The 23,839-nt window shown below is 51.7% G+C and overlaps 1 protein-coding gene across 2 annotated transcripts in view; it reads left to right on the top strand.

Annotated features, from left to right (window-relative positions):
• Nucleotides 1-23,839, top strand: part of Itpk1 (inositol-tetrakisphosphate 1-kinase) — a 136,502-nt gene that overhangs the window by 58,258 nt on the left and 54,405 nt on the right. For both annotated transcript variants that reach the window (XM_026780791.1, XM_026780794.1), the window contains exon 3: nt 21,717-21,842. In XM_026780791.1, the coding sequence (XP_026636592.1) occupies nt 21,717-21,842 (126 nt within the window). The remainder of the gene's footprint in view (nt 1-21,716; nt 21,843-23,839) is intronic.

Raw genomic sequence — 23,839 nt, 5'->3', positions numbered from 1 at the left:
TTTTGAGTTTGCAGGGCCCCGTAACTCCAGTTCCAGAGTCTCCATCAGCTGTCAGTGCTCCTGCAGTCCCTCAGCTTTGCTAGCCAGGGCTGTGAGTTAACTGTTACGTTGCCTTTCTCAGTAATTACCAGCCTGGTTTAGTCACGGTCCCCTTCCTTTTGATTGGGCCTCAGCTTCCCTTTTCTGTGAAGAAGGGGTTGGACTCAGATGTAGCCGGCCCTCTCCTAGCTCCTGGGTCCTACCTAAGGGTTTTACACTTTCCTTTAACTCCGTTGCCAGTATGTGAGCCTGTTTCCCTTGTCTTGTGTGGACAGTGCAGGTTGCATTGTCTGTGTGTGCTGAGGCTCCCCTGTAGCCTCTGGCCCCGACTCCCAGGGTGATGAGGCAGTGAAGAGAGAAGTGAGGAACTGATTGTTTCCCAGAGTGACTGTAGCTGAGGACCTGGGCTTGATGGAGGAGGCTTTTCATCTGACCCACGCTTAGGTGTGGGAAGGAATATGGGTTAGTGGACATGGTTGCTAGAAATGTCTTAGGAATAAAACAATCAGGATGGCAACAAGGTGCATTTTGGGGGGCCATTGTGAGAGAAAGAACGAGCAAGCAGTGTGACAAGAACCTCCAGCATGTTGCCCTGCAAGGCTCAGCCAGCACACCAGCTCTCTGCTGCAGGCAGGTTCAAGTTGTGGCCTAGGGTGTCCCTTGGAACTTTGGTGTACTGTGCCCTACACCTAGCTTTGGCAACACTGCAGCCTTAGGGGTCATTGACCACAGAGGTCAGATTTCCATTGAGCCCCACATGGTTCTCGCCACCTCCTACTTAGCTGAGGCCACCCAAGTGTGGGCACATTGTCCACGTGTGGACACAGTCCTCTGGTGTGCCCTTGTTCATCTAGGCAGCACGGGGTGGAGAGACACTTTGCACCCCAATGTCATTGCCTGTGTTCCAGGTGTGCGTGGATCTCCCGTCGGAAGTAGCCCCTAAAGGAAAAAAGCGATCAGAGGAGTGAGCTTGAAGCCCTTCTGTGTGCGTACAGAGATAGAGTTGCATCCCTGCACCCCCGCTATGGGATCTGTTGAGCTCCTGCTCAACACCTCTGTGCTCAGAGCTCACCTGTGGCCCACTTGGCCACCCAAGGCCAATATTTAAATAGATGCCAAGAAGTTTCAAAGGTTTTCCTCAAAGCACAGGTTCTGGTGGAAAGCTGGCCATGACCTCATGAGAGAACACAGGCATCTCGGGCTTCCTGCAGTTCAGAGCTGCACAGTGGTCTTGAGGTGAGCCCCTTCGCTACTCAGGCCAGCCCTGTGAGTTCTATCCCTTGTGTTCTAGATGCAGGACCCCTAGGATTTAGAATAACACTTGCTGTGCACAGGCTACCCTGCTCAGAGAGAAGAAATGCCTTGGCTGCCAGTGGGGAGGATCCTGGAAGGGTTTTAGGAGGAGGAAATGCTTGAAGTGGGGTTTTGTGGCACAAGGGCTCAGAGCTCCAGGGACGTTCTGGAAGATGCTGGACCTTGTTCAGTGTTCTGAAAGAATATGGAATCCACACATACAGAGGATTGCTCCTTTCATGGGCTTCATTTGCTCACGGAGGTCATGGAGCAGGGTCAGCCCCCCCTTACATACATTCCAGCTTGCCAGTTATAGCCTGGCCCTGGCCCAGCAGCTTCTTTGAATCTCGCTCCTTTCAGTGAATATAAACGACAGTAGTGTTTGAGGGCTGAGGCCTTGGGAGGAGAGGACACCTTTGAGTATGGAGTCCAGGCTCAAGAGTCAGGCCTCACACTTGGCCTACTGGCCCTGCATGTCTGCATGGATTGGGACAGGAGGCCAGGGGTTGGGGTGCCTGTCTTATCTGACTGACCTACTCACACTTTGTGAAGTGAGCCAGCGTTGTCGTCCATCCAGGTGAGGGTGTGCAGCTTTTCCAGGCCAGCCAGCCAGCAGCCGCCGTGAGGACTGTGTCTGGTTCTCCTGCCTCCCAAGCCCGACTGGTTCCCACCATTTCACGGCCTGACCCGAGTGTGACGGTCACAGAGAGTGAGCGTGGCAGGGATCCAGGGTAGGCGCAGAGCCACTTCCTGCTCAGGAGTGCCAAGTGACTTCCTTCTTCCCAGAGTGCAGGGAGCATTTAAATGGCCCCCAGGGAGGCAGGGTGCAGAAAGCAGGTGAGAACTGGAGGAAGCAGGTGTGGGTGGCACACATGCTGTCATTTAGGGGAAGTCCTAGGCCTTGGCGTCTGTGGTAAATGTGGGACGGCTGGGCAGGAATGGTGGGCCAGAAGCTGCGCACTCAGGTTGACCTAGAACTCACTTGGCAGGGGAGTATGGCCTGGTGGGCAGAGATCTGTTTGTCTTTCCCATGTCCTGTCTTGCTCTCACACCTCAAGAGGGTTGTGCTCCCTCAGTCAGACCTTGCTTTGAGAGAAAACAGCAAGCCTTGCCTCTGTGAAGCCAGTCTGAGCCCAGCTGGGCCCTCTGTTCTCTCATACAGATTCATTCCCTTAGTCCTCAGTTTTCCTGCTCTGTGAAGTGGGTGTGAATCCTGTATTGTACTTTTCCTCTGGGTAGTGAAGACAGATAATAGTTTCTAAACCGAAGACGGTTCAGTCTCAAAGGAAGGTGACCTTGTTGGGATTCATGGACAGGCCAGCATCGGCCTCTGGTCTGAGTGGGAGGAGCAGCCCATTCCTGCCCTCCATAGCCTCTCTCTCTGGTGACAGGAGGGGGCAGTGTGGTTATGGTAAGGTTGGGGGAGAGCCTTCTCAGACACAGCCATGAGCAAAAGGCAAGGCCTGAAGGGAGAGGTAGGTGGGTGCTGGTGTCTGGCACCCAGAACCTTGGCTTTTCTGTGTAAGAGAAGGCAAGTCTGTGGTGTTGAGCATGGTGACGGACTCTGACATCTGGGGGTGATAGGGAATTTATTCTCAAACTTGGGGATATCCTTAAGGGCTCATTTCGGAGGTGGGGGGTGGGCAGGAAATAGCCCAGAACTTTTAGGAAGAATTCTCAGAGAACCTTATTTTCTGGCCTGCCCTAGAGGGAGCCGCCCCTGTTGGGACCAGGTTTCAGGTGGCTGCCTGAGCCGGGCCCTTTGTGAAAAGTTTTTCAGTTCTAAACTCACCCTCTCTCCGTCCCCTCTAACAAGGGCATATGGGTGTAATTTCCTTTTCCTGTGTTATAATTGTACCATTAGAAGCCACTCAATGTTAAATAGTGGGAATTGGTTCAATAAATGGGACTGTATTGACCTTTTGCTGGTAATGTTTTAGCAAACACGAAGTAGCCTAGGAACGAGTTCCTTATATCATGTTATTTAAAAGTGGCATCTAAGTTTGATTCCCTCATCTTTGGGGGGACATTTAAAAGAGTTAGAAGGATGTGCAACAAAATGCTATCAAATATCTCAGAAATGAAGTTGAGACTGTTTCGTATGAGTAAATGGGAATCTGATTTCTTCTAGTGAGTGTAAGTTAAATTGATAAGGAGAAAAAGATAGTTTTTATCAAGTGGCATGGGATTCTGGCTCCCCCAGGCTGCCAGTGGAAGTGATACCCGAATCCTCCCTGGCTGGAGCCCTCAGACCTGCCCATATCTGGAAGCTGGGTTTGAATCTCAGCCCTTAGCATGGAGCTTCAGCTCAGCCTTGGGTTCCTGGGGGGACTGGGGACTGGCCGACTCCTCAGATGATTGCCCAAGTAGACACAGAAGGCATTCTCATTCCAGGTTACTTGGGCCGATCACTAGGGCCCAAAGCCTTGTGGGCCTTTAGTCTGGCTGCCATTTCCTTCCCGTTGTGAGAATCAATCTCTGTGGGTCTTGGAATACTTTAATAATTTTTAGTAAACTATAAATTTTCATTGGAAGTCAGTGTGAATTTGGCTCATAGTCATCTCTGAAAGGAAGGCATATATACCTGTGCTCTGACCTGTTCATCTGTTTGTCTGTCATTATTGTTCCCCAACCCAAACTCATAGAGATCTACCTGCATCTGCCTACTGAATGCAGGGATTAAAGGCGTTGCACACTGTACCACAGCTGTGATGGTCTTATCATCTGTCAGTGCCAAAAGGCAGGGGATGGCTTCTTGAAGGGTAAAGCTGGTGGCCAGGAAGTTTGCTCTGGATAGGGACTTCTTCCGTATTTCCCAGTAATTAGAGCAGTAACCACCCAGGGAGCAGGGGAGCAGGTCAGCAGCCTTCAGGGCTCTCTGGTCTGGTAGCCTGGCCCTGCAGACTCCTTTGACAAACAAGAGTCCTATCAGAAAAGGAGCATTGCTGATTTTACAGCCATTGCCAGAAGGAGGCTTCTCCAGCACCTCAATAATTGTAAGGAATTAGCTAATAACAGCAGGTCCCTTGTGACTGCTAGTGTCTTTCAGACCTAAATCTCTCTCTTAGACCTCCCCTCCTGGACCTGCCCGCCTCTCCGAGTACCTAGCGGGAGAGAAGGCAGCTTGCTGTTGGTGATGATCCCAGAGTGTCAGAATAGGGCAGTGTTCCCTGGGGAGAGCCCTCAGCTGGTCCAAGGCTGAGTCTGATGAGTCATGAGCCACATGGATTTTAAAAAGCTGACGGTAGGTTGCGGGTGGGGAGCATGGGGAGACTGTCACCAGCAATGATAGGTCTCGGCCATATGGGGCCCGTATCCCTGCCAGCATCTTGGGAAAAGTCCCGTTTTGTTTGGACTGTGTTGGTACGAAGAGAGCTGATATTGGGAGCCAAGGCACGTTGCTTTCTCTGTATCTTTGGTCTTATCTTGATCTTTGAGAGATGCCTGCAGTTCTTCTCATACTGTCTTAGAGAAGCAGTCCTGGTTGCTGCAGGTGACCTGGGTCAGGAGCGGCTGCTCCCAGCAGTGACTCTATGGTTCTGTCATCTGCTCCCACAGCTCTTTGGTCACAGGTTCCTCTGGGAGGGCCTGGTTCACTCACTGGAGCCTGGTGAATGCCTCCCAGCATGACCGCCTATTTCCAGACTCTAAGGATATTACTTAGGAGGGAGAAAATGTTGTTAGGCACCCTAGTGCTCAAGGTAGGTAAGCTAGGACAAGGTGTCCACTTAATTTCACACGCCCATGCCTATCACTTGCAGTGTGCAGCCCACTGCTCACGTGACCCGAGGTGCTGGCCTTCTCACCTGCTGGGAACAGTGGGGCCGGTAACTGAAAGGGAAGTTCTGGCAGAAGGCTACTCCAGTTTAGCTGAACCCTGCCCTTGCTGTCTCTTGCTACCAAGTAGGACTGGTAGTCTATGGTGCTGCCGGGTGCTAGTTTCCCATTAGCTGGGCCCACCCTCTACAGGGTTAGATGTCTCTGGTAGACTGTGGCTTCCACTCACAGGGCCCACAACAGCCATGCGGAATTGTGGTGATCCCAAGTCATTCTTCCTGTTTCCCAGGCAATACTGCCTTTTGACTCTCTCTTGACCTCCCATTCCTCTGGCTCCACATGCAGGGTTCCATAGAGTTTGTGCTGTTTGTTTGGGACTTTATGCTTGTTTATGTTCAGTTATATTCACCTCGTCTGAGTGGGGGTACACTTGGGCCATCCACCTCATTGCCCCAATGATGCGCCGTGTCTGCTCTGAAGCACCCATCCCCCCATTATCTTGGTGCTAATTGTGGAGTAAGCATTGGCCACCCGGTGTGAATGAGAAACTGACACATGGTGACCAGGGCTGGAGGGCAGAGGAGGAGCCCACTCTCTTAGAGTGGAAAGAGAGAGAACGGCCCCAGAGAAGCCACCGAACTAGACTGAAGCCTGTGACGTGGCCAGGGGTCAGTGCTTCTGGTCCAGGGGAGGCCAGTTAGGCTGAGGTGATAAAGTGACTGGAGGGCCAGAATGCTAGGGTGGAGGGGACCCTGGAGGCTGGGCCCAACAGTCCAAACCCTTGAGCATTGGTGTTGCTCACTGCCCGTTGTGTTGAGCAATGCCAGCTGTCCCTACTGCCACCCACTGCTATGATTCCCATTTGACCCTTTGACCCTTCTTGGTGGGTTATTATATGTCTACACAGCCGGCAGAGACATTCCTTGAGTCCCCACCTACTGCATGATATGAAGGGTCCCAAGGCATCTTGGCAGCAGACCTTGTCCTCCAGAGGAAAGCACAGTGCCCCAGATGGCCAACTGCCTCAGTTTCCATTCTTGGGGAGGGCTCTTGCAAGCATACAAGTGAATGAGAAGGTAGAGGTGGGAGCTGATGGAGGAGCTGCGGTCACCTTCTGAGGAGGCTGCGGGATCCCTAGAGAGAAGGATAATATTTGGCAAGGAGCGTTTCTGAGTCCGAATTGGGAAACTTGGGAAGCCATCTGCATAGCGGTGCATGTGATGGCTTTGCCCTTGATTGTGTGGACTTTCCACAGTCAGCTTGCTTCTGTAGGGCCCTGGAGGGTGGTTGCCATAGAAACTCTTGGTCTCTGTGGGTGGCGTGTGGCTGAAGCCACCTCCCAGTTCATTCCAGTATGATGGGGGGGGGGGGATTCTGAGAGGGGCCATGGGAGGAAGGCCCGGGGCTGGGGATGAGGAAAGTGGAGAACACTGATCTGCTTTTGGATGTGGACCTGGGACCCCAGCATCAGAGCCCATCCCTCTTCAGTTTCTGACAGTGGAGAAAGTCAATGAGCCAGACCATACCCCCAGCCCTGAGTGATCCAGTCCTGAGCTCCTCCACACTGTCCCCAGCCCATGGTCTGGCCATGCAGCCACTGTCTGCTGTCCCTTTTGGTGTCTTCCTGTCTGTTTGTGTTCTTGCTCCAGGCCCATCCTTGCTGCAGAGCCCCTCCTGCCTCTTCCCCAGTCCTGCAGGGCATCTCACCTGCTGGCTGGTCTAGTTCTGACACAGTATCCTCCCTGGCTCCCAGCAGGACACCCCTGCTGGACCCCACCAGCTTCTGTAAGGATCCTGCTCTGGGCTTTCCTCCCCTGGAAGCCACTGTACTCACTGCAGCGGTTTTCTCTGACCACTGTTGGCACTGGATGGGAAGGCACCCCGGGAAGAGAGCACTTCTTTCTCTTTTTGACAAGTGAAACCCACAGGCTCTGTGGGATGTTCCCCCCAGTCCCACGAGGCACAGCTCTGCTGATGGGTTATGGGTGGTTCCGTCCATGAGAACCCCTCCACCCTCTCCCTGCCCACCCTAGGCTTAGTGAGATCAGCCAGGGTCCCACACTTCCTTCTGTGAGTGTCATGATGACAAATGACACATAGTCACAGGCCTCTGAGAGTAAATTAGGGTCCTGCGTGTTGAGTATGTGGGTGTCACTTGTAGAGACCTGGTGAACCTCAAGCCTAGCCTGTCTAGATGGTCCAGGGTACAAGTACCTCTGTTGCCATCATCCCTGGGTCAAAGCCTTCTTAGCAACTCACACTGATGCCCAGGGAGATGGAACTCTTCAGGCCCTTTGCCAAAGGCCCCAAGTCCACTCCAAGGGAGAGGGAGTGGCTTCCTAGGGTACAAAATTGTTGCTGGTGTTTGTCACCTGCTGCCCTAAACTCCCAGCAGCGTCTCATGGCTGTAGAGTGCAGACACCCTCCTTCTCACAAGTCTTAGTGATTTGCCACTTTCACAGCTAGAGCCAGAGTGACACAGGTCGTCTAGGATGAAGCTCATTGGAAGCTGCTCTCGCATCACTGTGTGTGTGTGTGTGTGTGTGTATGTGCGTGCGCGCGTGCATTTGTTTGTCTATCTGACTGCCTCTATGTGTGTGCGTGCCTGTGCGTACGCGTATGTATGTATGTATGTATGTATGTATGTATGTATGTATGTATGTATGTGTGTGTGTTCCACAGGGATCCTCACCTCCTCAAGAGGCAGAGAGGCGAGGGTTTAGTTGGATCCCAACATCTCTTTGAATTCTATGCCATTCTCTGGAATTCTCCTAGGTGAAGGAGGCAGGTTTTAGTGTTGCCTGTTTCTAGTGCACCAGCCTGTTAAGAGACCTTTAATACTCCTTCATATTATGAGAACTACCAAGTTGGAAATGGCCCCCAGGGATGCTGTCTTTGGACCGAGAAGTGAATGTAGAGAGAATACCACCCAGGGCTTTGGAAGAATCTGTGCAGGCTTTGTGGGACTTAGACCCTGAAATTTCTGCTTCTTATTGTTAAAGAGGGTACAAGGAGATTATTTTAGGCTTGGAGAATTCTCAGCCACTGGTGGTGGGGGCTGCCAGTTGCCATTCTGGGAGGAACAGGGAGATAAAGGAAGCATTGAGATGCTGAGATGTCTTTCCTTGTCGCACAGAAAAACATCCTGGGCCCAAAGCCAGGGCAGAGAGGGAGGTTTGGAGCACAAAGTATGGATCTAGCTGGGGGTGGGCAGCTGTTCTTAGACCACCAAATCCCCAGACCCAGAACATGGGTCCTCATCTTCAAACTTAGACCTTAGCTTCACACATGGACAGTGGTGGCCCAGGTTCACACAGAGACCCCTGCCCACTGCTACCTTCACAGCCTCGTGGTTTTGGGGTTCTTACCCTAGCCCCACACTCCATGGAGCCATAAAAGTGACATCTCTAAGCCTCGTGTGCTTATGTATCCCTTGAGACACAGATCACATGTTGGTTCTTGAAGCTTCCAGAGTCATCTTGTGTAACGGGGATTGTCCAACACCTTGCTGAGCCACCAACATCTTCCCACCACCCTTGGAATGTTAACTTGTAAATACTTTTTTATTTAAATTATTTTATAGGGCTAGAAAGTTGGCTCAGTGGTTAAGAGCCCTTGTTCTTGCAAAGGACCCGAGTTTAATTCTCAGCACCCACATGGAAACCCACCACCTCCACAGGTACCAGGCACACTTGTGGAACGTAGACATACATGCAGACAAAACCCTCATACACGGGTGTGTGTGTGTACACATGGAAAGTCAGAGAACGACTTTCAGGAGTTGACTCTCCTTTTACCTTGTGGGTCTTGCAGGTCAAACTCAATCATCTCTCGGGCCTAGTTTTTTATTTTTTGAGACAGGGTCTCACTGTATCGCACTGGCTGGCCTTAAACTCAAGGAAGTGCTCCTGCCTTCGCCTCCCAAGTGGTAGGCTAGTAGGTACCACCACGTTTGGCTAGCCAGCTTCTAATCCCATTCCCTCAGATCTGAGCGCGCTTCTATGCTGCCCCTCTTTCCCCTTGTCTCCCTGCTCTGGAGCCTACACCGCTCACCATGTTCCCCAAACACCCAGATGCACCCGTCTCTCCTGGGTCATTCTCTTCAGGCCTCACTCCCTGCTGCCTCCTTGGGGTGGGGGTGGGGGTGGGGCTGCATTGCTTGGTGGGGATACTGTGACAAAGTGCACAGTCCGAGTGGGATATCACGATGCTTAGGATGCTTAGTGCCTGGCAAGGTGCTTTTCCTGAACTGCAAGGGGGAGTTGGTGCCGGGCCCTTTCGGAAGCCTCTGGAACTCTGGCGGATCCATCTTCGGCCTTCCTTGATTGCAGACGTACCTCCACGATCTCTGCCTCCGTTGTCAACTTGTGTTCTCTCACTGTGCAAATACTCATATGTCTCCTTCTGACAAGGACAGCAGTTCTTTTGAAATGAGGGTTCACCCCACTCCAATATCTTATCATCCTAATTATATATGCAACGACTCTTTCAGAAAAGGTCACATTCTGGGGTAATGGAGGTTAGAATCTGAACGTGTTGTTTCTGTGGAGCCAGTTCCACTTGGATCAGGCCTTCTGTGGCGAGTGGCTGCTCTCCCCACCAGGCATGCCGACTCTCTGACCTCGGCCCTGACTTTACCATATTTCTTTGTTCGCTGACGCCCTCCCTGTTGTGTTGCTGGACCAGAGCTGTGCCAGCACAAAGCAGCCGTCCAGGGGTGGCACTAGGACTCAGGAAACGCAGAACAGAATAAAGAGCCATCTTTTGTGGGTGATTTGTTGAAGGAACAGTGTGTTTCTTTTCTGTACATGTTAGACAAAGGACGGGAGCGTAGAGGGCCGCTGTGAATGCTTGGTGTTCTTAGCGTTCGTCAGATGTGCACACTCTCCAGTCAACATGTGTCCTTTTGCACCGGGTGTCCCCTTTACCTCAGGGCCCACACTTCCTAGCGAGCTAGAATGAGTGTGGTTTGACTGAGCCTGCTGAGGACATCATCAAATGAATGGGAGGATTGTAGTTAGCCTCTGGGAGGGTGGTTGGGATCTGGACCATCCAGCCTCATCCCACAGTGGAAGATGCAGGGAGGGTGGCCGTCTTGTATGGAGTGGAGTTTGTATGTCCCAGTTTATCTGGCTAGGAGCTCAGGAGTGCATGCCTCACCATGAGCCACGGGTTCACTTTGTGTGGCAGTCGGATATGGTGAGGGAGCAGATGCCTCAGGGACTGTCGGTTACTTCTTCTGATACCCTTTCTTTATGTGTAGGACTGTCCAGTCTTCTAGATGGATGCTGAGGGGGAGGGTCCCCAGATAGTCACGACTCGCTTGGAATGACAAGACTTAGGCCAGTGAGCCACACTGATGGTCGCTCCTTCTGCCTCTTCTTTGGTGTCTTTGGAAGCCATGGCTCCTTTAGTTTTCCAGGTCATGGCTGCTGGTGTGGCCGTGAGCACAGCTGTAGGAAGTCCCTGGGTCTCTTGAACACCTTGTGGCCATGTCTCCTTCCTAAGGACTTCTGCAGGGCTGGAACCAGGTAACTCCAGGGCACTTGCTTGTTCTATAGCCCAGAAAGCCCTGGGATTCTCTTCCCATGCTAGGTCAGAGTCTGCAACTTCCCCCCTGATCCACTTGGACTTGCAGAGTTTGTTAACTGGATGCTTCTGTGGTGGGACTCAGAGGAGCACTCCTCCCCACACCGAAGCCCAGCACGGAGGCCTAGATCTGGGAGCGTTATGGAGAGAGTATAGGCGGGAGATCAGAAGGTATGGCTGCTGGGAAGGCAGTGGGTGAGGGTTTGTGGTCAGAAAACCTTTAGGCCTGTTTCTTGTGGGGCAGTGATGTTTTATGACTGACCTAATCCCTCTCAGGCATCATTTTCCCCCAGTGCAAGAGAGGGTAACATTGGTTTGGAGGGGTGGTTGTGTAAGTGCCCAGTACCTGTTATGTGGAGGGGTAGGTGGCATGATAAATGGGTGGGCTGGTGTTGCAGATCCCTCTTGTCCCCAGGTGCTTCTTCAGGGCATGTTTGCTGCTCTGGTGGGAACAGATGATGACGAAGGGAGGAGCAGGACACAGTCCTGACCTTGGAAAGATCTCAGAGACATGCCAGAAAGTCTTCTTGCAGCTCACTGTGGGTATGATTGGCCAAACCAGTCTGTGGCAGTCCCTCTGAAGTAGGAGGCTGAGGGTGCCTGGGAGCCAGCGTCATGCCCAGGCCCCTGAACCCGAACCTGACACTTCCTGTTGGTCATCGGAAGTGGTGGCTCCCCCAAGAACCAAAACTAATGAAGTGTTAGGGAAAGTGAAAGCAGAGAAGCCCCGGGACTCTGTGGATGGGGCCTCTCGAGAGCCTGCTCTGCTCTGGCTCGTGGCTGAAGCTTTTCCAATATCGCTTTGTCCATTGAGAACTGTAGGAGCAGATGCCAGGGCTCTGTCAGGCAGGCGAGGAAGCAGTCTCAGGTGGGCTGAAGGTCACTGCTTATGGCTGCCTGCCCTCCTTCATCAATCACAGTCCCAGGATCCAAAGGCCCCCACTGTCATGGGATCCCAGTGAGAGACCCCCCTTCCAGCCCCGCCATCTATTAATGCAGTAATTCATGTTCAGTGCTTACAGGTTGGCCTGACATAGAGCAGCTGCTTAATGGATGTTAGCCACTGACTAGATTTGAGCCCAGGCCTCTTTGCTTCTAACCTTGTCCTCTGCACTGCTAACCTGGTAACTTAAAGTCAAAGAAGTAAGATACTGGGCTGGTCGAAACTCCCAAGTAGCATAGCGTACGGTAAGAAGACTCATCTCACCTGGTCCATAGAGACCCCTGTTAATCCTCCCTAGGGGAGATTATTGCTTATATCAATCCTTTGGGGGGTGCACTGAGATGCTATGGACATAGGCAGGGAGATGTCCATAGTCTCTCTCTGCTCTTACACTCCGCAGTGTACTATACCGAATCATTTCCTAAGATTTCCTGTGGCAATTTGATATCCCACACATCCCTTCTTGGTGGGTTTGATTAATCAGTTTTGGGTGATTATAAGTGTGTTGGCTTGCTAGCAGGATGGAGATACCCTGAGTCCCATGCTTCAGGATGCTTCCATGGGCTGGGAGTTTGGGGGCCCTTGTGCATCCTGATGAGCGATCAGGAAATAGCATTTTGCTGGAGAGGTCAGTTCCTCCTACTGGAGTTTCAGAATCTAGAACTGTAAGACTGGCTAAGACCCCTGTGGCCAAGATGCCCAGGCAGACGCTCTCCCACAAGTAGGCAAGAACTCCCTAGGACATAATCTCGGGCCACATTGTCACCGCCTGTCACTTCCAGAAGTGTCTGGCTAGTACCCTTCTGAGGAAAGCAGAGGGGCTTTGAAATTGCATCTTGGAGCACAGGGACAGAACTGGAGTGTGGCCACTCCCCTTGCTTACTGGCCGTCCAATCTCAGCTCATTGTTTGGCCTTCTGAAATCTTCTTCGCCTCACACGTAAATGGTCACCAGACCTCAGCTGCTGCAGACTGGGAGATTAGGGGAAATAATGTCTGTGATTTGCTCAGTTCGGCACCTGGTATGGGACTTAGATTCCTGCAGCTCTGGGGAAGGGATTGCTTGGATCATCCTGGCGGACAGCCAGCAAGAATTAAATAGAAGCTAGAGAAAATCTAGCCTCACGTGATCTCGGCTGAAATCCCTGCTGCTGGCTCTGCTCAGAGGGATTACCTGATGTCTGGGCGCTGCTGGGTGGTATGAAAGGGTGTTTACTTGTCTCTGCTTTGCAGGTGAGGATGCCAGTCTGAGGGTGAAGGATGCTCTCTCCCGCCTGTGCATTCAGACTCAGCCCCATTCTCTAGAGCATCTTTTGGTTTTCCCAGGCGTGAGGTGGTCCAGGAGGAAGATGTTTGTTAGGGAATTGAGTCAAGAGGACCCTGGGAGCCCCTTTCTCCAGTCCCAGCATATACTGAGAGGACAGCCAGGTTTTGGGGTGTGGCCTGTGACTCCATTGTATGTTGGTCCACTTCTGCTGGCTCTTGTCTGTCTTTATTTGCCAGTTTGTGAAGTGTGCCTCTCCTCAGGACAGGAAGAGACTGCCTGGTGGTAGGGCGGGGTTACTTCCCATCATGCTATCCTGAGCCCTGGGGCACCACTATATACAGTAAGAAGACGAGCAGCCAACTTTGCCAACCTGGCTGCCTTCAAGGGACTTGTGGGCAGGTGGAGGGGACTCCGGGATCTCTCCTGGATGTTCTCCTGGAGAACAACCGGGTTCCTGTGTGGCTTATTCAAGGTTTCTGCCTAATGATTCTAAAAGATCAGGAAGTATTTTTCCCTTGCAGGGTAAATCTCTGTTGGTAAATTCTATATAGAATCAAAACTATAAAACTATACTTTTAAAAGCCCATCCAGGGGCTGGAGAGATGGCTCAGAGGTTAAAAGCTCTGACTGCTCTTCCAGAGGTCCTGAGTTCAATTCCCAGCAACCACATGGTGGGTGGCTCACAACCATCTGTAATGAGATCTGGTGCCCTCTTCTGGCCTGCAAGTGTACATGCAAGTAGAACACTGAATATGTAATAAATAAATAAATAAAGATTTATAAAAAAAAAATAATAAAAGCCCAATCAAACTCCACCAGGGCCCATTAGGTAGCATTTAACATGATCTTTGTCTCAGTAAATGAAGAAAGATTTGGGGTAGGGGAACTCCATGCCATATCAGTCACGTAAATGTATGTTTCTGGGTTATCAGGTGACCTGGTCCTGGGGACTGAAGCAGTGACATCCACCTATTCCCACTCCTTTCACCTGTCACAGGGCCATCAGGAAAGAGAGAGAGAATCTCTTCCTAAAGGGAGACACGGAGCACTTCCGCCACAGGTCCTAGCCAGAGCGCATCACACCTGGTTGCTGTGGAGCCGGGGATGCTGTGTTGACCTGTGTTCCAGAGAGCAGAGCTTTGCTTTCCTCTTCCTCTCTCCTCAGTTTGCATCAAATATCTCCACTGGGACTTCTCTGCTGCTATCTCAGCGACTTCCGAATATGTCCTTGAGGTGGGCATGCCCATTGTTGTACCAACAATCCCCATCTTTTCACCGGGGTTCTGGGTCTCGTCCACATGGGTGTTTTCCCTGGACATCTAGGAGTGGACTTTCTGAGACAAACGGCTTGGCGTGGGGGGTTTCAGTCTGGTTCTTCACCTTGGCTCCCAGGCACTGGGCTTTGGCTATCCTTTTTCTTTTTAGTTTTTTTTTTTTTTGGGGGGGGGGGTGACAGGGTCTCTATCCATAGCCTTGACTGTCCTGGAACTCATTCTGTAGACCAGACTGGCTTTGAACTCACAGAGATTTACCTTCCTCTGCCTCTCAAGTGCTAGGATTAAAGGTGTGTGGCACCATACCCTTTTATGCTTTTGCAGCTTTTATGATTACTGTCAATTGTCTTTGTTTCTCGTTCTCTCTCTCTCTCTCTCTCTCTCTCTCTCTCACTCACTCACTCACTCACACACACACTCACTCTTTTTCTGTGTGTATGCCTGTGTGTGTCTCTGTTTGTGTCCTTGAGCACGTGGAAGACAGAGGGAGACATCAGCTGCCTTCCTTGTTCATGCCCCACTTTATTTTTGAGGTAGGGTCTCACTAAGCTGACTGGCCAGTACGCTGTGGGGCTCTTCTTGCCTGCCTAACTCCTACCTGTAGCCCTGGAGTTACCCATATGTGCTCTTGTACCTGCCCTTTACATAGGGTCTAGGGATTTGAACTCAGGTTGGCTTATATAGCAGGCACTTTTCAGACTGAGCCATCTTCCCTGCTGCTCAGTGCTTTTATTTTTTTCCTCCCTCTTCAGTTGTAAATGTGTTAATGACTGTGATGTAATTGGAGCTTTCAGGGGCAGAGTCTGGACTCCAGCTTCCAGCAAGCTAGGTTTGCCCACCCACCTATTGATTAGACCAAGGAGTAATGATAAAAAGTAGAGAAAGATTTCTTTGTGGCCACGTGGGGGAGAAGAGGAAGAAAGAGGTCCAGTGACCATTCCTGCCCCCTCCAAAGTCCATCTCCAGGGTTCTGACCTGAGGTTCAGGTTTAAATATCAGGTAAGAAGTTTGCATAACTGAGCAGTCCTGGCCAAGGTGTGGCTCCACCCATCATTGTCTTGGCCACAGTCTCTCCTATAAGCTGGCCCGACAGGCTGTTAGTTAGAACTGTATAGAATCTCTTCACAAAAGACAAGTTGTTTCTCTGACGGGCACTCATCAGGCTCAAGCCATGTAAAATCCTGGCTTGGAGAGCAGAGGTAGGCACAAAGGCCACCCATAGCTTTTGGTGATTGGTTCCCTGACTGCCCCACAGCCTATCCACTGCCTTTGCAGTGTGGGCTGCCCTGGTTGCCTCTCTGTAAAGAGATTGTTCTGTCTCTTGGGCCCCATCTTTGTCAGCCTTTCCAGAGCTCTGACTTTTCTGAAAGTGAGGGATCTCCCCACGGAACCATCCCTCCCTGTTGCCCCAGCCTTTTATCTCGATGCCGTCTTCACACTGCAGAATCCTGGGATCTTAGCCCTCCACCCTGTGGGTGATGAATGTGTGAGAATTTCTTGATCTGCTCGAGGCCTGTGGTAGGCTGTGCATGCTTCAGTGAAAGGTCACACATCCCAGAGCCTGTGGGCAACAAGAAAACTAATAAAATGAGAAAAAAGACTTACAGTCCATTTTTTTTTTAAAAAAATTAACTAAAAAAATAACCTGTGTGTCGTATGATGATGTAACTGCCCTGTCAAAAAGGAAACTGGTCAATACAATTCTTTTTTGTTGTTGTTCTTAATTAGTTACTTCATTTTTTATTTTATGGCATTGGTGTTTTGCCTGCATCTATGTCTGTATGAGGGTGCTGGATTCCTCTGTATCTGGAGTTACAGACAGTTGCGAGCTGCCATGAGGGTGCTGGGATTTGAATCTGGGTCCTCTGGAAGAGCAGCCAGTACTCTTAACTGGCTGGATGACCCTATCTCTCAGAATGTTGCTGGAAATGTTAAGGTCAGAGCATGAGCTCGGGCAGGCCCAACAAGCTGGGCTTGGCCCCTCGCCTGCGGTAAATAGGCTCACAGTTCCTCAGCTGTTAGTACCGTGAGGCACTGTGCTTGTCCGTTCGCTGTCTTAGTTGTCTTAGCCCTCCTCTGGGGTAAAGTGTGGTCCATTCCTCTGCCTTAATTGAATTTTCCCATTACCCTAGTCCCTAGGAACAGTCACTGGGGAACTGGGGAATTGGGTCAGGGGATACAGGCACCAGCCTGCCTCTTTGATCTGGAGCAGAGGCCATTGAGATGACCAGTATCTCCCTTGGCTTAGTTTACAAGTTTGGGTGGCCAGACTCAAGCTTCTGATGGAGAGACGACTCGTGACACTCCTTTCTGGGTGCTTATTCAGGAAGTGCCCATGTCCTCCCTTCGACTGTTTTTGGAATCAAACCCACAGGAAGACCCTGCTGTCTCTCCCTACTTTGGGGTCTATCCATGAAAGGCCCAGTGCTAGACTGCAAGCTCAGGGCAGGCTCTCTGCCAGATCCCAGGACTCTCAGAGAGCATGGAGATCTTGCATCAGGCCTTTGATCCAGGCCATTTGTCCCACTCAGCTTGGCTTAAGACAAAACTTTTGATGTAATGGATCCCATTTGAAGTCACAGCTGAACCCCCCCCCCCTCAGGCTGCATGCAGGGAGGAGATGTGGAAGAAACCCCAGGTACCCAGCACGCCCTTTGGTGTGAACAGAGCCTGGTGTCAGCAGGAGAGAAACCTGGGTTTCGCCGGAAGCTCCGTGCCCTTGGGCATGTCACTGAACAAACCCCTGTGTGGCTCAGTGTCTTCATCTGCACCCCATGTGCTCCGTGCTTGTTAGGAACACAGCGCGTAGCTCCCTGACAGCATCGCGTGGGTGACAGTTGTCATTAACAACCACAAAGAGCTGAGTGTGGGAGCACACACTTTGAGGATGTTACTGTGAGCCAGCACCCGTGCTGAGTTCTTGTGACATGCTACAACCGGAGGGTTGGGGTTTCTGTGTTGGTCATAATACAAACAGTCAGGAAAGGGAGATAAAACACCTGACCTTTATTGAGCCTACCTGGTGACCAAGCTGGGTCCTGACACTGCCTCCATTTCAGGTACCAGCACCTGGAGCCAGCTAGATGTGAGCAGGGCTGGGAAACCCACCTAACCCCTTATCTCTGGGTAGCCATGAGCATCTAAACCACACTGTACTTCAGTTTCCCCATTCATAAAATGAGGATGCCGTTAATTAACTCTTCCACGTGATTCTCGACTCACCTTGCAACCAACAGGAAGAATTCATATAAACAGTAAGGGGAGGGAGATAAAATAGCAGACCTTCATTGAGCTGGCCATACTCGTTAGCAAAGTACCATTATCGTGAGCAGGAAACTGCTGCCCCGGTGTTCCTCTGCAGGGAATTTGGATCTCCGCGTATAACGAGCAGGGTCTGATCACGTATACAGCAGCTGTGTGTGCTACGGGATGGTGAAGTTTCTTTAGGCAGTTGAAGCTCTGAGAAGGCGGTAGCCATGGAGACCGGTCCTTGTACCTGCCTTATTCCTTCCTACTCCACCTCAATTGTAGCTTTTGAACTTTGAAATCAGGAACATCCTACCATGGATGAAGCTTAGCAGCCGTGTCTTCATGGCCCTGTGTTGGGGACATGCTTTGCAGTGAAGAGCCCCTGAGGGGCCCAAATCAACGAACAATCCACATCACGGGCATAGGGAAGAGTAGCCCTGGGGAAGCAATGCAAAGTCAGGGGGCGGTCCTGTGGGAATGGGTGACGAGAAGAACCTACGAATTCTTCCTGTTTGTTATGGTGAGTTGAGCACCTTTGCCTTGGGCAGCACATGGAAGAGTTAATTAACAGCATCCTCATTTTATGAATGGGGGAACTGAAGCACAGTGTAGTTTAGATGACCATGGCTACCCAGAGATAAGGGGTTAGGTGGGTTTCCCGGCCTTGCTCACATCTCTGGCTGGTTCCAGATGCTGGAACCTGGGATGGAGGCAGAGTGTCAGGACCCAGCTTGGTCACCAGGTGGGGCATGATTGAGTATTATTGTTTTGAAAGTCAGAGGTGACTGGAGGGCCACTGGGTTTTGCCAGCTTTGTCCCATATCCTACAAGCCCCGTTCTCCCTCCCTTGTGAACTTGACTGCCTTTGTCAGCGAGAGAGAAACAGTAGCCCTTTGTTCTCTCTGGATTCAGAACCCTGTGTGCTGCATGGAACCGTGTCCAGCATAGCGACACTTGGAAGTGGACACCCATGGTCAGGCCTTTCATTGAGATGCCCTAAACTCTCACGGAGAGGGACAGACAGATCACACCCCTTCCAAGGGGAGAACAGGAAGTCTCTGGGAATGTTCTAGGCGCCAAGCGGTCAGAGAAGCAGAATGGTGAACACACATTAAGTTCTTTATCTCTGAATCCTGCCCTCACCCTGTCTAGGAGACTGGGCTTTGGCTGTACCATTTTCTGAAGCATCCCTTGCCTGCAGTCACTCCTGTGGAGGTTCTCTGTGATGCACTCTCTCCTTTGCAGCATTCCCTCTGCCGTGTTCTGGTTTCAGGAGCCCTTCACTCCCACCATGCACTGTCCAGGTCTCTGATGGGACCCATCTTCTCTCGGGGCAGGGGGGAGATACTGAGTCTTCTGTGAGGGTCTTTCTGGACAACATTCCTTGAGAATGATGGTAGCTTCTCTTAGACGACTCAGAGATGCTACTTTAAGGCCAGCTATGGCAGCACACACTTGTTACCCTGACACTCAGAAGGGAGAATCAGGAGGATGCCTGCAAGTTCGAGACTAGCATGAGCTATAAAAAAAGAAAAGATAGCTGGGTGTCAAGGCTCTGGAGACAGCAGCGTGCAGATCTCTGTGAGTTCAAGGCTATCTTGGTCTACATAGAGAGTTCCAGGACAGCCAGGGCTACATAGAAAAACCCTGTGAAGAGGGGATTTGGAGAGGGGAGATGCCATGGCAGGAGGCGGGCTGGCCATGCTGCAGAGTGGAGCCTACCAGGCCTAATGTGTGTCCCAAGTTGCTGTTCTCGTGAAAGGGCTTTACTGGCATAAAAATGCTTGGAAAATACACAAAGGAAGGTGGCTGGCTTCCAGACTCAACTGTTTACCTTTTGCAGAGCAGCCAGGAACACAGGGAGCTTATTTTCCAAACAGCCCCCGGTTGTCAGGTCTACAGCCCTCAGGCGGATGCCCACCTCCTTCCCCGAGCCTCAGGGGGGTCCCTGACTTTTCTCTGGCTGGTTTCTGCTCCTGCAAACTCCAGTGGCCCAAGAGCCATCCCTAACCTCTAGAACAACAGTAATTAACATAAGCATGCCCTATGCAGTAACCAGCTTAGGCTCTGACGCTATGCCCACTTCCCCAGTACGTTCCATGGAGGACTGGAGATGTGAAGACCAGCGTGGTAGTTCTGTCTGAACTTGGGTATTGGGCCTGCTGTTACTCTTGGGATCTCTCTTCATAGTTGTCATGATCTGTTTGTGGTGTCTGACACAGTGGAACCCAGCAGGCATGGCTGTAGTTCCTTGGGTACCTCTTCTTGTTCTGGTAGCTTCTCTACTTCCTTTAGTTCCTGTTGGGGTTGGATGAGAGTGTAGTGTGGAATCAGTGTATAGAACCAGAGAGGTCCTTTCAGTCTCCTCCTGGGAGAGCGTGGCCAGGGGCTGTGATTATTGCTGCGGGGTTGCCACTGGCATTTCTGCAGGGCTTCAGTCTGCTCCCAGCTACACGGTGTGGTTGGTCCTTTTGTCTCCCTAGGTTCTCGGTGTTCTGGTCCTGGGAGATAGGAATGTCATCCCCATCTCCTTGCCTTGCTGTGAGGTCTCAGAAGACACCCAGGAGGCAGAGTCAGGTGATCACCTTAAGTTTGAGACCAGCCAGACCCAATTTCAAATAACAACAAAAGACGCTTGGGCTGCGTCCTTTCCTCTCCTCAGTCTGGTGTCTTGGCTGTATTTGTTTTGTTTGGTATACAAGATTGTCACCATGGGAGGGAAGCATGGTCCTTGATGAGTTCTCATTGGGAGGTCTCTGGTACTTTTTTTTCCCCCCCCTTAAAATAGGAGTGACCTTTTAACATCTGTCCTGGCAGACCATAAAAAATGGAGCTAAGGACAGCAGGAAAGAGCTGGCACATTCCAAAGGCTTATCAGAAAAGTTAAAATATGGGTGTATCTGCAGCAGGTGTGAGTGGGGCCCGAGGGGCCGACAAGACAGAATACATAGTATGAACAAGTGTGGGGAATTGTTCCCACCCATAGGCCTGCTGGGACAGGGCAGCCAAAAATGTAACTATAGCCACAGAAGATGGGCTGTGCAGAAATACCAGGATTGAAAGTGGCATGAGGCCCAGGTGCAGGGACCAGAGTCCTAACCTGCCTTTCTTCTCGCCCTCCTCCAGGGCCCCTAGCTGTGATTTTGTTAATGGACAGCAGCTATGTGGTTGTGGGTTTTGAGATCGTGACAGCAGGGGACAGAGTGGACAAGGGGCAGAGGATAAGGGTGGGCCGGGAGATCAGATCAGTTGCCTCAGGTCTTACTTTGCATTCAAGCCAAACTCTTTCACCCAGATCCGAGGCACATTTTAAAATTCTCTGCCCTCACTTGCTTTGTTCCTGGTACCCTTTCCCATGGTGGTTGGGAATAAAAGGAGACAGATATGTATGTCATTAGTGTGCCGTCTCCTCAGAATGACCATTTGTAGCGGCTTTGTGTCATGAATGGCGTGGGCACAGCCAGCCCTGAATCCTGGAGCTAGCTGCACTTGAGGATGGGACTGGCCAGAGAAGCCTTGCTGAGGCCATGTGGGGGGTCAGCCAGGTGCCGGCGTCAACTTGCCCTCAGAGTCTGGCCTTGCAGGTGGTGGTGGCTGTGTGCTGGCGGCAGACATCTGGTGCATCAGGAATCGTGCGTCCTCCGGCCGCCCCTGCTGTTGGCAGGTGCTCTTGGCTTGGGGTCAGGTGATACTGAATATCAACTGGCCACTCTGGCTCTCTTGAGGCTTGATCTTCCCAGCCCTGTGCTCTTGAGAAAACAAACACATTCCTCAGCGGAGCAGGGCACACAGTGCACAGCCGATCAAGGCAGCTCTGTGCTCGGGCACCCCTCCACTGTGGGTGACAGAGCCCAGTCTTAGGGTGGAATGCAAGTGTCTGCCTTCTCAAGGCAGCGACTCCCACGCTTGCCAAGGACATCACTCCTCCTTAGAGGAGAAGAACGTGTGCTTAGACGGAGTTTTGACTGACTGGTCATTTCTCTTTATCGCTCTGAGCTCTGGTTGCCCTAGTTGGTTGAGCCCCGTTGAGGTGTGTTTAATAAATGCTTTCTCCGTACAGCCAGGGTATGGCATCCCCTGCTCGTGTGTTTTCTGCCTTTGGGGGATCCTACGTATAAACATGGACCTACATGTTAACATCCTCAGCTACCACGAATGATGAGTAGTGGGCCCATGAGCTCTTGTTCTGTCTGTCCAGTTGATTGCCCTCTGGGGTGCTACCGAGACCCAGGGGTCCCAGATGTGGACTCAGGCACTGAAGCGCATCTTATGTTTCCACCTTGCAGCTGAACCTCAGCCGGCCAATCGAGGAGCAGGGCCCCCTGGACGTCATCATCCACAAGCTGACCGATGTCATCCTCGAGGCTGACCAGAACGACAGCCAGTCCCTGGAACTGGTGCACAGATTCCAAGTGAGTGAGGGTGCTGATGCCTGGCTATGGGGCCTGTGGGGGTTGGGGAAGGCCAGGTTGGCCATGCAGCTTAGAGCTGCGGTGTCTGTAGAAATGGCTCTGCCCCTGGCAAGCTGTGGTTTCCTGAGCGAGTGCTCAGTTGCAGGCCGGACCTCAGGCTTGAGTGTAACCCAGGTTAGATGTCCTGATCGTGGTCAGAGAGCTGCTGAGCCCAGGAGGTTTCTGTGCCTTCAGGGCAGGTATGCTCAGCACTGGCTGGTGACTCCATTTTGACCCCAGGATGGGATCCCTCTTTTGCACCTGGGGTCAAGGGTTCCTTAAAATCTTCGAACCTTGTTCTGCGTTTGTGGAAAACGCCCCTGTATAATTTGATATTGTGTATGCCTTGCTTGATCTTTCTCATGGACCTGAGGGGTATTCCCTGCTCCCTACCCGTTTCCCCAGCAGCTCCAGATCCTGACCCCTGGATGATTGCCTGTCACCTTCGGGTTTTTATGTGGGGTGAACTGCTGCTGTTGCCACTGCTGGCTTGCCCTATGTGTCCTCTTTCCTCTGGCAGACAGCTCGGGGGTCATGAAACAAAGTCATATTATCAGCAGAAATGCAGCTGAAATAGTGGCCGTTCTCGGGCCTCCCTAGGACACGGGGTGCTTGAACCAGCATTTTTCATCGGCAGCAATTGGAGGCTGGAGAGCCTTTCCTCGGCCAGGACAAAGGGACTGTTGTCACACAGCAGCCATCCTGCTGACAGTGTTCCTCTCTGCCACGTGTTCAGGGTTGGTGGCCTCAGCCCCCTGAGCATCCCACGGCTCTCGCCCACTTCTGGAAACCTCTTGCAGCTACTCCTTGCCTCCTGTGTGCATTCTAGGGCCGCCCGCAGTGAGGTAGGGATTGTCCCCACTGGCCTCTTTATAAAGTCCCTCTCATTTGCTGAGCTCCTTCTTCTCATAGGCTGAGGCTGTGGCCATGGTCCTCCTCCACCTTGTGGAGCCTCAGTTTTCTTGTTTGTAAAATGGGTACTTGCAGGGAGGAGCAGCTGGGCAGTGATGGAAAGTCCTTCCGTGCTCGGTCCTGGAGGGTGCTCGCTGCTGGTACGTGCTGTGCTTACTGCCTGGGTTTCTGCTGTGCAGTTACTTCTTCAGGTCCTTCTCTAGAGTGAGTCAAGCAGGAAGGTTTGACTGACCCCCTCTCCGAGGCATGGACTTAGCCCAAAAAGCAGCCAACCTGAGCCCATTTTATCTCTCTATCCCTCAGGGCAGGTCTCCTGGTCTGCTTTGTTTTATAACCAGGAAACTAAGGCTCAGAGGTGTGTGGGGTGTGGCAGGGTCAGGGCTCAGAATTGACTTCCTGAATCCTCCGCTTGTTCCCTGTGGGTGGCTTTTACACCACTCTCAGTGACCAGGTATTCATCTGCCTTCACCACCATCCTATAGGTGCTCTGGTTACTGAGTGAAGCAGCCACCTTTGTCACCCCCCACTGATGCCTCCTGTCCTCTAGGAGGCCCTTAGTGGCTGATTCCTATGTCTACAGCTCCTTAGGTACTGGTTCACTGGCAAGACATCAGAGCCTGGGTAGTTGTGTAGACCCTTGAGGCCGAAATGTCTGCCAGTCCCACAGAGGACAGTGCTGACACCTTGCAGGGACCCTGCCAAGCCTTGTCTGAGAACAGCAGGCCAGGTGTAAGGAAAGCGTTGACTCCAGCAGGAGATAGTCACTGCCACGTGGTGTGGGCTCTGCTGTAAACTACCCGACTGCCTCCAGGTGAGGAAGGGGGTGCAGGTTGGGTCATGTGGGACTCACTTTTTTGTTGCTGTGGAGACACCACAACCAGAGTGACTTACAGAAGGGTTTATTTTAGCTTCCTGTTTCAGAGGGATAGTCTGTAGTGCCGGGACAGCACTGCAGTAGATGGCAGCCTAGCAGCCGGAGTTGGGAGCTAAGAGCTCACACCCTCCACTCAGCTATGAAGCAGGGGTGAACTGGAAGTAGATGAGGC

Source organism: Microtus ochrogaster, chromosome 1 (assembly GCF_000317375.1).
Source record: "Microtus ochrogaster isolate Prairie Vole_2 chromosome 1, MicOch1.0, whole genome shotgun sequence".
Lineage (NCBI taxonomy): Eukaryota > Metazoa > Chordata > Mammalia > Rodentia > Cricetidae > Microtus > Microtus ochrogaster.
The sequence above is the reverse complement of the archived record's forward strand: the minus strand, read 5'-3'. Positions and strand labels throughout refer to the sequence as shown.